The sequence below is a fragment of the Taurulus bubalis genome (genome assembly GCF_910589615.1).
Source record: "Taurulus bubalis genome assembly, chromosome: 5".
In the NCBI taxonomy this organism is placed as follows: domain Eukaryota; kingdom Metazoa; phylum Chordata; class Actinopteri; order Perciformes; family Cottidae; genus Taurulus; species Taurulus bubalis.
The window spans coordinates 904,856-919,855 of NC_136593.1; the positions used below are offsets into that span (position 1 = coordinate 904,856).

General features: G+C 47.9%; 1 protein-coding gene across 1 annotated transcript in view; it reads left to right on the forward strand.

Annotated features, from left to right (window-relative positions):
* Nucleotides 1-15,000, forward strand: part of LOC306736521 (dedicator of cytokinesis protein 3-like) — a gene marked incomplete at both ends in the record, with an annotated part of 79,941 nt that overhangs the window by 17,968 nt on the left and 46,973 nt on the right. Inside the window, 6 exon segments of the mRNA XM_079218166.1 lie at nucleotides 2,776-2,831; nucleotides 5,932-6,028; nucleotides 11,923-12,071; nucleotides 12,205-12,289; nucleotides 13,520-13,561; nucleotides 13,870-14,024. Of these exon segments, the coding sequence (XP_079074292.1) occupies nucleotides 2,776-2,831; nucleotides 5,932-6,028; nucleotides 11,923-12,071; nucleotides 12,205-12,289; nucleotides 13,520-13,561; nucleotides 13,870-14,024 (584 nt within the window).

Here is a 15,000-nt window from a genome sequence, read left to right on the forward strand (position 1 = left end):
GCTAGCGGGGAAAGAGCCGGAGCTGTTGGAGGAGGTGGAGCGGTACCAGCTAGATTTAGTTGGGCTCACCTCCACGCACAGCATGGGCTCTGGAACCAAGCTCCTGGAGAAGGGTTGGACTTTGTCCTTTTCTGGAGTTGCCCAGGGTGAGAGGCGCCGGGCGGGAGTGGGGATACTCACGAGCCCCCGGCTGAGCGCCGCTATGTTGGAGTTTTCCCCGGAGAACGAGAGGGTCGCCTCCCTGCGCCTACGGGTTGCAGGGAGTAAAGCTCTGACTGTTGTTTGTGCTTATGCACCGAACAGCAGTCGGAGTATCCGGCCTTCTTGGAGTCGGTGGGAGGGGTCCTGGAAAGGGCGCCGCCTGCCGACTCCAGGGTTCTCCTGGGAGACTTCAACGCTCACGTGGGCAATGACAGAGAAACCTGGCGGGGCGTGATTGGGAGGAACGGCTTGCCCGATCTGAACCCGAATTATGTTTTGTTGTTGGACTTCTGTGCTAGCCACAGTTTGTCCATAACAAACACCATGTTCGAGCATAAGGTGGCTCATAAGTGTACCTGGTACCAGAACACCTTAGGCCGGAGATCTATGATCGACTTTGTAGTCGTATCATCTGATCTGCGGCCGTATGTCTTGGACACTCGGGTGAAGAGAGGAGCAGAGCTGTCAACTGATCACCACCTGGTGGTGAGTTGGATCAGATGGCGGGGGAGTCGGCTAGAAAGACCTGGCAAGCCCAAACGTGTAGTGAGGGTGAACTGGGAACGTCTGGTGGAGGATCCTGTCCGGGAGGTCTTCAACTCCCACCTTCGGAAGAACTTCTCACAAATCCCGAGGGAGGCTGGGGACATGGAACCCGAGTGGACCATGTTCAAAGCCTCTATTGTGGACGCGGCTGCTCGGAGCTGTGGCCAGAAGGTCATCGGTGCCTGTCGTGGCGGCAACCCGAGAACCCGGTGGTGGACACCGGGGGTGAGGGAAGCCGTCAAACTGAAGGAGGCCTTTCGGGCCTGGCTGGCCCAGGGGTCTCCTGAAGCAGCTGACGGGTACCGGCAGGCCAGAAGGGCTGCAGCTGCGATGGTCGCGGATGCTAAAACTCGGGCATGGGAGGATTTCGGGGAGGCCATGGAGAAGGACTTTCGGTTGGGCGGAGAGGATCCGGTTCGGGAGTCTCCGGATCGCCTCTCTGCTGTTCGTGGATGATGTGGTCCTGTTTGCCTCCTCGGACTGTGACCTCCAGCATTCACTGGGGCGTTTTGCAGCCGAGTGTGAAGCGGCAGGGATGAGAGTTAGCGCCTCCAAATCTGAGGCCATGGTGCTCTGCCGGAAACCGGTGGATTGCTCCCTCCAGGTGGGGACAAACTGCCTACCCCAAGCGAAGGAGTTCAAGTATCTCGGGGTCTTGTTCACGAGTGAGGGTAAGGTGGAGCGGGAGATCGACAGACGGATCGGTGCGGCTGCAGCAATAAAACAGGCGCTGTACCGGTCCGTCTTGGGGAAGAGGGAGCTGAGCCGGAAGGCGAAGCTCTCCATTTACTGGTCGGTCTATGTTCCAACCCTCACCTATGGTCACGAACTCTGGGTCGTGACCGAAAGAACGAGATCTCGAATACAAGCGGCCGAAATGAGCTTCCTCCGCAGGGTGGCCGGGCTCACCCTTAGAGATAGGGTAAGGAGCTCGGACATCAGGAGGGAGCTTGGAGTCGAGTCGCTGCTCCTTCGTGTCGAAAGGAGTCAGCTGAGGTGGTTCAGCATCTAGTCAGGATGCCTCCTGGACGCCTCCCATTAGAGGTTTTCCAGGCACGCCCAACTGGTAGGAGACCCCGGGGAAGACCGAGGACACGCTGGAGGGATTATATCTCCCGGCTGGCCTTGGAACGCCTCGGGATCCCCCAGAATGAGCTGGAAAGTGTTGCGGGTGAGAGGGAAGCCTGGGTCGGCCTGATGGACCTGCTGCCACCGTGACCCGACCCCGGATAAGCGGCTGATAATGGATGGATGGATGTATTACTTAGATATATTGTACAGTGTAGTATTAACATACAGTGTAGTATTTGTATACGTTGTAGTATTTAGATACAGTGTAGTATTTGTATACGTTGAGTTTCTACTGTATCTGTTATGTGAGAGTTTATATTCATCTGCAGTGAAGCAGCTTTGGAGCAGCTTCATTCGATCCTTCACAGAACCTCTTATGAATTATGGATCAGCTCAGAGACTGTTGTGAGCGGAGCAGCTGCTCTTCCTCTTCCTCTTCCTCTTGGTCCTGTTCTGGGTCTCTGGTCCACAGGTCGGGAGCAGTGCAGGGTGCTTCACGTCCGATAGCTTCACTGCCTGTCAGCAGCAGGTCAGCAGGTCGTCGTTGGGATGAAGCATCGTAACGTTGGACGCAGAGCCATGAACCTTCTGAGCTATTCTGATTTAAAGCCTGTCTGCAGCTCTCTGGCATGTGGCCGAAATAAAACAACTGCATCCAACTATTTCACGTCACTTGGTGTGCTGGCATCAGGAGAAGAGGCAGGAAGAATAGAGTATGCAATGCATTATGGGAAGTGGACATGGGGTTGTCTCTGACAGTGAGGCTCCGGTTCTCCTTGACCTCCTGAAGACGTGTCTCATCGAACTGAAATGTAAACATGCAGTGAATCCTCTTCAGGAGCTGATGAGCAGAATGTTTGGTCCTGGTGGTAATGTCCTCTCTATGTCTCTCTCTCTCTCTCTCTCTCTCTCTCTCTCTCTCTCTCTCTCTCCCCCTCTCTCTTTCTCTCTCTCCAGGGAGTTTTTCCAGCCAGCTACATCCACTTGAAGAAAGCGGTCGTCTCCAACAGAGGGTAAGTTCTCTGATTACTGTATGAGAAGAATAGCTTCAACAAAAGATCTTCATCAGGAAAGTTATTCTCTCCGACACCTTTTACTTCTTAGTTCCGTCTGCAAGGAACCGTATGTTACAGAAAGACAAATAAACCACTAGTTAGGTTTAACTAAACTACTAGTTAGGTTTAAACAACTAAACTACTAGTTAGGTTTAAACAACTAAACTACTAGTTAGGTTTAACTAAACCACTAGCTAGGTTTAACTAAACTACTAGTTAGGTTTAGATAACTAAACTACTAGTTAGGTCAGTGGTTCTCAAACTGTGGGGCGCGACCCTCTAGTGGGGCGCAGAGGTATTACAGGTGGGGCGCAGGGGGGTGATGCTGTTTTTAAAAAAATATATACAATTACAAAATATATATAATTTATTATTGTTTATAAAAAAATGTTTTTATGTAATCCTTTAATAATATCACAGTGGGGAAATGATTCTCTGCATGTTGCATCCTTAGTAATGAAGGAGCAGTGAGCTGCTGTGAAGCTCTGGGTTCTTATCAAGGACACTTCAACATGAAACTATGAGAACAGGATGAACCGCTACCTTGTGGCTTCATGATGAACTCTCTCCATGATCATGATAACATCATTAATAAATACATGGAGACATGCTGTACTTCATGTAGATGTTTACGCTGAGCATGCACGACTCAACGATTCTTGGCATTTTGCTAAAAGCCTCCATGAAGTCTTTTCTGCTGCGTCTCTCAAAACAGAAAACAGATCTTAGCTCAACATTGAGCATTAATTGAGAGCCGTATGAAATCTAGTGTTTATAAAGATGTGTAGAGGAAAGCAGCTCACTGCTCCACTGATACTGACACAACCTGATGCTCACATCTCATTCTGCTCTCACAGGTTGAACCTTATTGTTATTATCTTGAAAAGATATTCAGTGCAAAACAGGTTATTTGGAGCCACGATAAGTATTTTTTTTGCCAAATATTAATTATTTTTTGCACAGATATAACTTTATTTGCATTGTTCTAACAAAGTGATTGCACGTTATTAGTTTTTGTCTGATGGAGCGATCTGGTTTACTTGAAAGGGATTTACATTTTCTTTATTGTATTATTTGAAAAAGCACGGATGGAGGAGTCACAAGACGTTTGACCATTTTGTTACAATGTAGTTGGGGCGGTGGGGCGCGAACATTGTTCTTCCTTCAAAGTGGGGCGTGACAGAAAAAGTCTGAGAACCACTGAGTTAGGTTTAAACAACTAAACTACTAGTTAGGTTTAAACAACTAAACTACTCAGTTAGTCTTCTTCTTCATCATCTTCTTTATCTTCTTCATCTTCTTCATCTTCATCTTTCCGTAGCCGAAGACGTTTGAGCTCATATTTGATGAGTTGTTTCTGTTGTTTTCTCCCTCAATAAGGAATGAACCTCCTCGTTCCTCATTCCCTTCCAACTTCTAGAGTACATATTTTAATACATTTACATAATGATTGGAAACTGCAGATTAATCAGAGTTATGGAGCGTAACTTGGATTTGCATAAGAGTTTTTTAATTAGAGACACGGCGAGTAAGTTAATTGGATTTAGAGAATCCTTTACTGTTTCATGCAGACCTCCGGGGCAGAGAGGCTGGTGTGTGTGTGTGTGTGTGTGTGTGTGTGTGTGTGTGTGTGTGTGTGTGTGTGTGTGTGTGTGTGTGTGTGTGTGTGTGTGTGTGTTCATGCAGCAGTTCACTTCACTGCTCTTGTTCCACTTTGTTACCAACTCTTAAGTATAAAATCAGACAGGAAGTCAAACTCAATCTGTCGTGTTTATGCTCCAAAATAAAGGAGCCACTTTAATCAACATTAATTATTTAGAGGTTTTAGTCAAATTCATTATTTTTTAAGAGACCAGACTGCTTAAAAGTTAGAGGTGATGACTTGTTTTTTATCGAGAAATAAAGTAAACTTCTCCTTAAACAACGGTTCTTGAGATCTTAAGAAACGTTATTTATTATATTTCGTGCCTTTTCCTACAAAAGCCTGCAATTAATATCTTTTCAAAATAAAGTTCTGTTGTCACAGGAAACTAAATAACTTAGTTAGGTTCAGTTATTTGGATAAAAATAATGAAAGAAATGTTGTTTGAAAGTATTACAGTTATGTGACTAACCAACTGAGCAGTAAAGGATCAATACATATATTATACAAGAGGACGTCCTGCTGCCCCCTGGTGGTCAGGAGAGAGACTGCAGCTTTAACACATAAGCATAGACTTCTATACAGCCAGAGGAGTCTCCCCCTGGTGGTCAGGAGAGAGACTGCAGCTTTAACACATGAAGCATAGACTTCTATACAACCAGAGGAGTCGCCCCCTGGTGGTCAGGAGAGAGACTGCAGCTTTAACACATGAAGGTTCCCTCAGTGGTTCCCTCAGTGGTTCCCTCAGTGGGCCTCTCAGTGGGTCCCTCAGTGGGCCCCTCAGTGGTTCCCTCAGTGGGCCCCTCAGTGGGCCCCTCAGTGGGCCCCTCAGTGGGCCCCTCAGTGGTTCCCTCAGTGGGCCCCTCAGTGGTTCCCTCAGTGGGCCCCTCAGTGGTTCCCTCAGTGGGCCTCTCAGTGGTTCCCTCAGTGGTTCCCTCAGTGGTTCCCTCAGTGGGCCTCTCAGTGGTTCCCTCAGTGGTTCCCTCAGTGGTTCCCTCAGTGGGCCTCTCAGTGGTTCCCTCAGTGGTTCCCTCAGTGGTTCCCTCAGTGGGCCCCTCAGTGGTTCCCTCAGTGGTTCCCTCAGTGGGCCCCTCAGTGGTTCCCTCAGTGGGCCCCTCAGTGGTTCCCTCAGTGGTTCCCTCAGTGGGCCCCTCAGTGGTTCCCTCAGTGGTTCCCTCAGTGGGCCCCTCAGTGGTTCCCTCAGTGGTTCCCTCAGTGGGCCCCTCAGTGGTTCCCTCAGTGGTTCCCTCAGTGGGCCCCTCAGTGGTTCCCTCAGTGGTTCCCTCAGTGGTTCCCTCAGTGGGCCCCTCAGTGGTTCCCTCAGTGGTTCCCTCAGTGGGCCCCTCAGTGGGCCCCTCAGTGGGTCCTGCTGGACCCCGTGTGGCCCCGTTAACAGGCCTGTGTGTTTCTGCTCAGGCCCCAGGAGGCCGTGGCCCCTCTGGAGGACCCCATCGTGACGGAGGTGACGTCCTCGCTGCAGGAGTGGGCGCTGCTGTGGAAGCAGCTGTATGTGGTGAGTAGCTTTTCTTCTTCACTGCTCTTTAATGCAGCGCTCTGTCCAGCTAAAGGTCATTCATTATGGTTATTCATGCTTTAATTAGCAAACGAGCCTCTTCGCTCTGCCGTTATTATCGTGGAGGACGAGTCATGTGACCCCCTTGGTGTTCCTCCATGCTGAAGGATCCTCCTTACATAATCTAGGAAAGAGTTCAAAATAATAATAGATATGGGATAAATAAATACATAGAAAAGAAAGCAAGACTGTGAGTCTGATCTTTTTACATGATGAGTCAAAGTAATGTGACTTATTACACCGAATTACTTTTTAAACCGCTTTAAACCGGATCCTACGAACATAAACTTGAACACTGAAAACTGTCAAACTGTTAATAAAAAATAAAATACACACACACACACACACACACACACACACACACACACACACACACACACACACACACACACACACACACACACACACACACACACACACACACACCTACACACACCTACACACACACACACCTACACACACACACACACACACACACACACACACACACACACACACACACACACACACACCATCACTCAGTGCCACATGGCTGATCTTGAGGTGTTCAGACACACTGACTGATGAACTCTCAGTAAACTGATGTTCAGAGGAACCGAAGCCTGAAGAGGTGACGGAGGCAGCAGAGCAGAAAGTGACACAAACACACACAGAGGAACACACACACACACACACACACACACACACACACACACACACACACACACACACACACACACACGTTCGATGATGCTGTTTCTGTGGTTACATCTTGTCGTTCAGTCCGTCCTCTGTCTCTCCAGGGATTTGTGTTCAGTCTTTACAAACTGCCACTGGGACGTGTGTGTGTGTGTGTGTGTGTGTGTGTGTGTGTGTGTGTGTGTATGTGTGTGTGTGTGTGTGTGTGTGTGTGTGTGTGTGCGGGCGGGATAGATGTGTGAACAGGAAGTAGGCAGTGTTGACAACCGAACAATGATGGAGGGATGTGAAGACGGGGGGAAACACAGTGGGAGCTGGATGTGTGTGTGTGTGTGTGTGTAGGTGTGTGTGTGTGTGTGTGTGTGTGTGTGTGTGTGTGTGTGTAGGTGTGTGTGTGTGTGTGTGTGTGTGTGTGTAGGTGTGTGTGTATGTGTGTGGGTGTGTGTCTGTGTGTGTAGGTGTGTGTGTGTGTGTGTGTGTGTGTGTGTGTGTGTGTGTAGGTGTGTGTGTGTGTAGGTGTGTGTGTGTAGGTGTGTGTGTGTGGGTGTGTGTGTGTAGGTGTGTGTGTGCGTGTAGGTGTGTGTGTGTGTAGGTGTGTGTGTGTGTAGGTGTGTGTGTGTGTGGGTGTGTGTGTGTGTAGGTGTGTGTGTGCGTGTAGGTGTGTGTGTGTGTGTGTGTGTGTGTGTGTAGGTGTGTGTGTGTGGGTGTGTGTGTGTAGGTGTGTGTGTGTGTGTGTGTGTAGGTGTGTGTGTGTGTGTGTGTGTGTGTAGGTGTGTGTGTGGGTGGTTGTGTGTGTGTAGGTGTGTGTGTGTGGGTGTGTGTGTGTGTGTAGGTGTGTGTGTGTGTGTAGGTGTGTGTGTGTGTGTGTGTAGGTGTGTGTGTGTGTGTGTAGGTGTGTGTGTGTGTGTGTAGGTGTGTGGGTGTGTGTGTGTAGGTGTGTGTGTGTGTGTAGGTGTGTGTGTGTGTGTGTGTGTGTGTGTAGGTGTGTGTGTGTGTGTGTGTAGGTGTGTGTGTGTGTGTGTGTGTGTGTAGGTGTGTGGGTGTGTGTGTGTAGGTGTGTGTGTGTGTGTGTAGGTGTGTGTGTGTGTGTGTGTAGGTGTGTGTGTGTGTGTGTGTAGGTGTGTGTGTGTGTGTGTGTAGGTGTGTGTGTGTGTGTGTGTAGGTGTGGGTGTGTGTGTGTAGGTGTGTGTGGGTGTGTGTGTGTAGGTGTGTGTGTGTGTGTGTAGGTGTGTGTGTGTGTGTGTCTGTGTGTGTAGGTGTGTGTGTGTGTGTGTGTGTGTGTGTAGGTGTGTGTGTGTGTGTGTGTGTGTGTGTGTAGGTGTGTGTGTGTGTCTCCTTCAGCTGGAGAATGAAACATCATTTTCTTCATCCGCTCAGAAGAAACAACACAAAGTGAATGAACAGACACACGCAGGAGAAGTCTTTGAAGTTCATCACCTCTTTCTTCACCGTGGTCATGGGGGACGGGACGGGGGGATTCTGGGGGACGGGGGCTGGTCCAGCGCCGGCCCACCTCCACCACCACCGGCCCTCTGACATCACGGGACCCGCCTATACTCCATGCCAAGCACAACACGTTACATGTACTCTAATGAAGAACCACTGACTGGGGTTTACTCTACAGATCTGTCCTCAGGCTCATGGTGTCCATCTCCTTCACTCAGCTGCTCTCTCCCGTCAGTCTAACTCTGTTTTAGGTTATTAATGTAAATCACTCAGCCTACTCAACACTTGCGTCCACAAGCAGTGGAATAAACAGGAAATACAAAGAGTAGAACTTCCTCTGTGAATCTTTGAACGATATCTAAATAAAAAGTGCTGCAGAGAAACAGAAATATGTTTAATTCTCAGAAAGAAGGAAGACGAGGAAGTGGCTGAAACGAAGATCGATCAGAAGAGACAAACACGGAACAGAATGAAGACACACTCAAATATTGATGCAGGAAATGAGCGATGCTCTCAGTTGATGTGTTGCTCTGTGGTTTTAATGGGGACTCGTCCTTAACGGGGCCAGACTAACGTCTGGGGATAATTGGCGTTGGGTCGGCGGGTCGTTTCAGGAGAAAGCTTTGAAGTCATGTGGCGGCAGCAGAAACCTCACAAGGTCTTGATGTCTGGAACTGGACAAAAGCCTGGAGGACAGGTTGTGGTTTGTTGAAACACTGCAGCTCTATTCTTAAACACATTCATATCTGCACCTCTGTAATGGTTGTGATCACAGTTTTGGTCGGTGCAAAAGGAAAAGAAGCTCTTCTCTGTGTTTACGGTGCATGTGTGTCTCCGTGGTTCAGTCTGACTGACAGCTCTGTGGAGAGAAGCCAACAGCTCGGTGTTAGAGCGCCAACTGTCACACGTCTGTCGCTCTGCGTGAGGACACATGTATCTATACTTCCTGTCTGTCGTTTCTACTTCCTGTCTGTCGCTCTGCGTGAGGACACATGTATCTCTACTTCCTGTCTGTCGCTCTGCGTGAGGACACATGTATCTATACTTCCTGTCTGTCGCTCTGCGTGAGGACACATGTATCTCTACTTCCTGTCTGTCGTTTCTACTTCCTGTCTGTCACTCTGCATGAGGACACATGTATCTCTACTTCCTGTCTGTCACTCTGCATGAGGACACATGTATCTCTACTTCCTGTCTGTCACTCTGCGTGAGGACACATGTATCTCTACTTCCTGTCTGTCACTCTGCGTGAGGACACATGTATCTCTACTTCCTGTCTGTCGCTCTGCGTGAGGACACATGTATCTCTACTTCCTGTCTGTCGTTTCTACTTCCTGTCTGTCGCTCTGCGTGAGGACACATGTATCTCTACTTCCTGTCTGTCGCTCTACTTCCTGTATGTCGCTCCGCCTGAGGACACATGTATCTCTACTTCCTGTCTGTCGCTGTACTTCCTGTCTGTCGCTCCGCGTGAGGACACATGTATCTCTACTTCCTGTCTGTCGCTCTACTTCCTGTATGTCGCTTTACTTCCTGTCTGTCGCTTTACTTCCTGTCTGTCGTTCCGCCTGAGGACACGTGGCTCTACTTCCTGTCTGTCGCTCTACTTCCTGTTTGTCACTTTACTTCCTGTCTGTCGCTTTACTTCCTGTCTCTCGCTCCGCCTGAGGACACATGTATCTCTACTTCCTGTCTGCCGCTCTACTTCCTGTCTGTCGCTTTACTTCCTGTCTGTCGCTCCGCCTGATGACACATGTATCTCTACTTCCTGTCTGTCGCTGTACTTCCTGTCTCTCGTTCCGCCTGAGGACACATGTATCTCTACTTCCTGTCTGTCGCTCTACTTCCTGTCTCTCATTCCGCCTGAGGACACATGTATCTCTACTTCCTGTATGTCGCTCTACTTCCAGTCTGTCGCTCTACTTCCTGTGTTGTTCTGCGTATTGATACACGTGTCTCTACTTCTTGTCTGTCGCTCTACTTCCTGTCTGTCGCTCTGCGTGAGGACAAGCGGAAGTCTATGCAAAGAATAATATCCAGCATGCAACAATCCGATCATGTTTAGGCATACAGGTTATAACGTTTACATTTTTGAATCGAACTACACCGTTTTTTGACAGAAACTCCTTAGAAACTCCCCAATGCTTTGTTTTATTGTGATTTTGCAGATTCAGATTCTTTCGGTCATTATCTTTACAAAGAGGGTTTCACAGCTCTGTAGGTTGTAGGAGTTGGAAAAACTTGGGGTGCTCGAGGAGGCCTTTAGGGAATCTTGATCAAATTATGTTCAGATCATGCTGGATGTTTATAGTTATGATCAAAATATGGTATACAAGTTTAATTTTTGGAAATATACATTTTATTAAAAATACAATTCTGAAACAAATCAAGTATTAGAACTCATTTGGGGTTCATACGACTACTTGAAGAATGGGTACAGGGAACCCCAGAGCATTTGGGAGCTCTGGGGTGCATAAGGTTTTAACTAACTAGAATGTTTAGTTTGAGTTGGATCTGAAGATGTAAACCCTCCGTTAAACCTCTGAGAGCTGATATCAATCAGACACAGATTTGACATGTTCATGCACTTCCAGTTTTCCACCTTTCACGTTCACGCAAACATCAAGCGTTTGATTCTGAGGGGACACCGCCTCGGGGCGCAAGCTCCGCTGTCAGACCTTCTCTTCATCACTTCATCACAGAGCAACACCTCGCTGGAGCGATTCATGCAGGAGGAGAGCTGCTGCAGACCGGCCCCGTAGGCGGTGGTGGGCGATGGTGGGCAGTGATTGGCGATGGTGGGCAGTGGTTGGCAATGGTGGGCGATGGTGGGTGATAGTGGGCAGTGGTTGGCGGTGGTTGGCGGTGGTTGGCGATGGTTGGCGATGGTGGGCAGTGGTTGGCGGTGGTTGGCGGTGGTTGGCGATGGTGGGTGATAGTTGGCGATGGTTGGCAATGGTGGGAGAGAGAATGCAGCTTTAACACACAAAGTGTTATGGTGATGAACTCTGTGTCCACTGGGCGTCTCTTTAAAAACAAACGCTAAACAGATGCTGAGGAGAGTTACTCTCGCTGTTGCTTAGCAACTACTGAAATGGCACTCTTTGGCTGAAAGTTTTTTTTTATCATTGAATTCCTAAAAACATGCAAATCAGGGTTCATGCAGGAAAAGGACTTCCCTGTGGACACAATGACTCATGAATCATATAATTATATATTCATGTTACAAGCAGGAAAACTGTGTATTAGATATTATGTTAAAGACACTCACATGCAGGAAGACGTGTGTGAGTGTAGAGCTTCCACACTTACAATGTGTGTATGTGTGTGTGTGTGTGTGTGTGTGTGTTACAATGTGTGTGTATTACAATGTGTGTATGTGTGTGTGTGTGTGTGTGTGTGTGTGTGTGTGTGTGTGTGTGTGTGTGTGTGTGTGTGTTCACAGCGTCCTGCCATGAACTGAATGGACATTTAACTCTGAAGGACTGGAGGGTCATTAGAGCACTAATAATAGAACACGTTATAGGGGAGAGAGTTACGGGTTCTGTGTGTGTGTGTGTGCGTGTGTGTGTGTGTGTGTGTGCGTGTGTGTGTGTGTGTGTGTGTGTGTGTGTGTGTGTGCGTGTGTGTGTGCTCACTTGTCAAGACCGTAGACCTGTCGTCTAACCTGTGCATTCTTAGTTGTTATATGATCTCTCTCCCCCCATCAGAAACACAAGGTGGATCTGTTCTACAAAGTCCGCCATGTGATGCTGGAGCAGATGGACCTGAGGAGGCAGCTCCTGTCTGGTCACCTGACGCAGGACCAGAGCCGAGACGTCAAGAGACACATCACCGTGAGGCTGGACTGGGGCAACGAGTGAGAGACACACACACACACACACACACACACACACACACACACACACACACACACACACACACACACACACATGTACATATACACACACACGTGTGAGAGTGTGTGTAAAGACTGTGACTCCTCCCCTCAGACACCTGGGTCTGGACCTGGTCCCCAGGAAGGAGTTTGAGATGGTGGATGAAGACCAGATCAGCGTGTCAGACCTCTATAAGATGGTAACAGCTTTATTTATGCAGTGCTTCTTCTATCAACCAGACATGATAACTTTACATAGTACAAAAGTACAAAGTACATGGACATAAAACTAAGTCATTACTAAATACATGGAGAAATGCTGTACTTCATGTAGATGTTTAGTTAACAGTTAACAGATTACGCTGACCATGCACGACTGCTAAAAGCCTTTTCTGCTGTTGTCTCTCAAAACAGAAAACAGATCTTAGCTCAACATTGAGCATTAATTGAGGCTGTATCAAATCTACAACCCCGTTTTAATAATATTAGTAGAGGAAAGCGACTCACTGCTCCACTGATACTGATACAACCTGATGCTCACACATCTCACTCATTCTGCTTTCACAACACAATTAATTTTGTGTTGTTATAACAAAGTGATTGCACATGTTGTTAGTTTTTGTCTGATCGAGCAATCTGGTTTACTTGTAAGGGATTTACATTTTCTTTATTCTATTATTTGAAAAAGCACGGATGAAAAGTTGGAAAGTTTTCTTCCTTCAAAGTGGGGCGTGACAGAAAAAGTTTGAGAACCACTGATATTAGACCAACAGGAGGAGAGCTAGTAACGTTAGCATTACCGCTGACGCAGAACCAACAGGAAGAGAGCTAGTAGCATTAGCAGCACCGCTAACAGAGAACCAACAGGAGGAGAGCTAGTAGCGTTAGCAGCACCGCTAACAGAGAACCAGCAGAGGTTCACTTCAGTTACATGATGATGCGTTCAGGCTCTGCTCAGTGAACATGAGTACTGGCTGAAGGTACATGATAACGTCCTCATGATGCGTTCAGGCTCTGCTATATATTAGAGATGAGCTTTACCTTCCTGAAGCTCTGAGCTGAGTTGTTGATGTTCAGACTCATCAGCTGTGAGTCAGACTCTTCCGGTGTGTTCAAGGTCTGCTGGGGAAACACGACGTTGAGTCTGCTTTAAATAACTGTTCCCTTTGTTACGTTGCCTGGAGACGGATCTGGAGACAGGAAGAGACAAAGAGACACAGAGAGGAGATGAGAGGAGGAGAGAGGAGAGGAAACAAGGAGAGGAGACGGGATGAGGAGACAAGGAATAGGAGACGAGGAGAGGAAACAAGGAGAGGAGAGGAAACAAGGAGAGGAGATGGGATGAGGAGGCAAGGAGAGGAAACAAGGAGAGGAGACGGGATGAGGGTGGTGGTAACACTGATGTAACGTGTTGTGTGTTGTCTCCTCAGCACCTGTCCAGCAGACACAGTGTCCAGCAGAGTACTACACAGGTAAAGTTCTACATACTACATACTACACAGGTGAAGTACTACGTACTGCAGTACACTGAGCTATCAGGTACAACATAGAAGTACATTTAATGTACTGGTACTTCCCATGTACTTCAACTACTTGTATCTGAAACAATGTATTCAAGCACCTGCAACACAGAATACTTTAGTACTAACATTCATCTCAGTGTGTACTTTTACTTTGTTGTACGATTAATACTTCACTTTACTACAGTAAACGTGGGACAACATTTCCAGACCCGGGTCAGTAACTAAGTAGTACTTCCATAATACTGGTGTACTTGCAGGCTGACGGGACCCGGCAGCGGCACGGGGAGCCGGGCAGAGTGCCGGTACAGCACCACCTGCTGGTCAACCTGAAGAGCTTCACCTACAACAGCATCGGGGAGGACACCGACATCTTCTTCTCTCTGTACGACCTGCGGGAGGGGAAGACCATCAGGTACACACCTTACCTGAGAGAGTACCTGGTAGAGAACAGAGTACCTGGTAGAGAACAGAGTACCTGGTGGAGAACAGAGTACCTGGTGGAGAACAGAGTACCTGGTAGAGAACAGAGTACCTGGTGGAGAACAGAGTACCTGGTGGAGAACAGAGTACCTGGTAGAGAACAGAGTACCTGGTGGAGAACAGAGTACCTGGTAGAGAACATAGTACCTGGTGGAGAACAGAGTACCTGGTGGAGAACAGAGTACCTGGTGGAGAACAGAGTACCTGGTGGAGAACAGAGTACCTGGTGGAGAACAGATAAGCAGGCAGGACAGACAGTACAGTATCAGTGTGCCTGATAAGAACAGGTGGTCCAGTCCCCTTTGCTCTTAAAGCCACATGCTCTGTGACCCTCAGCCCTGGTCCCTGTGTGGAGGACTGACCCACAGCAGACTATGACTCTGTGTTCATTCCATGATACCTGATGAACAATACTCCATCTTAAGTATTGTAATGTACACATAGACATCATTATATACAACATTATTATATATATAATATATATCATAGACATTATTATATACAACATTATTATATATATAATGTATATTATAGACATCATTATATATAACATTATTATATATATATATAATATACATCATTATATATACCATTATTATATATATAATATACATCATTATCCATTATCAGCCGCTTATCCGGGGTCGGGTCGCGGTGGCAGCAGGTCCATCAGGCCGACCCAGGCTTCCCTCTCACCCGCAACACTTTCCAGCTCATTCTGGGGGATCCCGAGGCGTTCCAAGGCCAGCCGGGAGATATAATCCCTCCAGCGTGTCCTCGGTCTTCCCCGGGGTCTCCTACCAGTTGGGCGTGCCTGGAAAACCTCTAATGGGAGGCGTCCAGGAGGCATCCTGACTAGATGCCCGAACCACCTCAGCTGACTCCTTTCGACACGAAGGAGCAGCAAC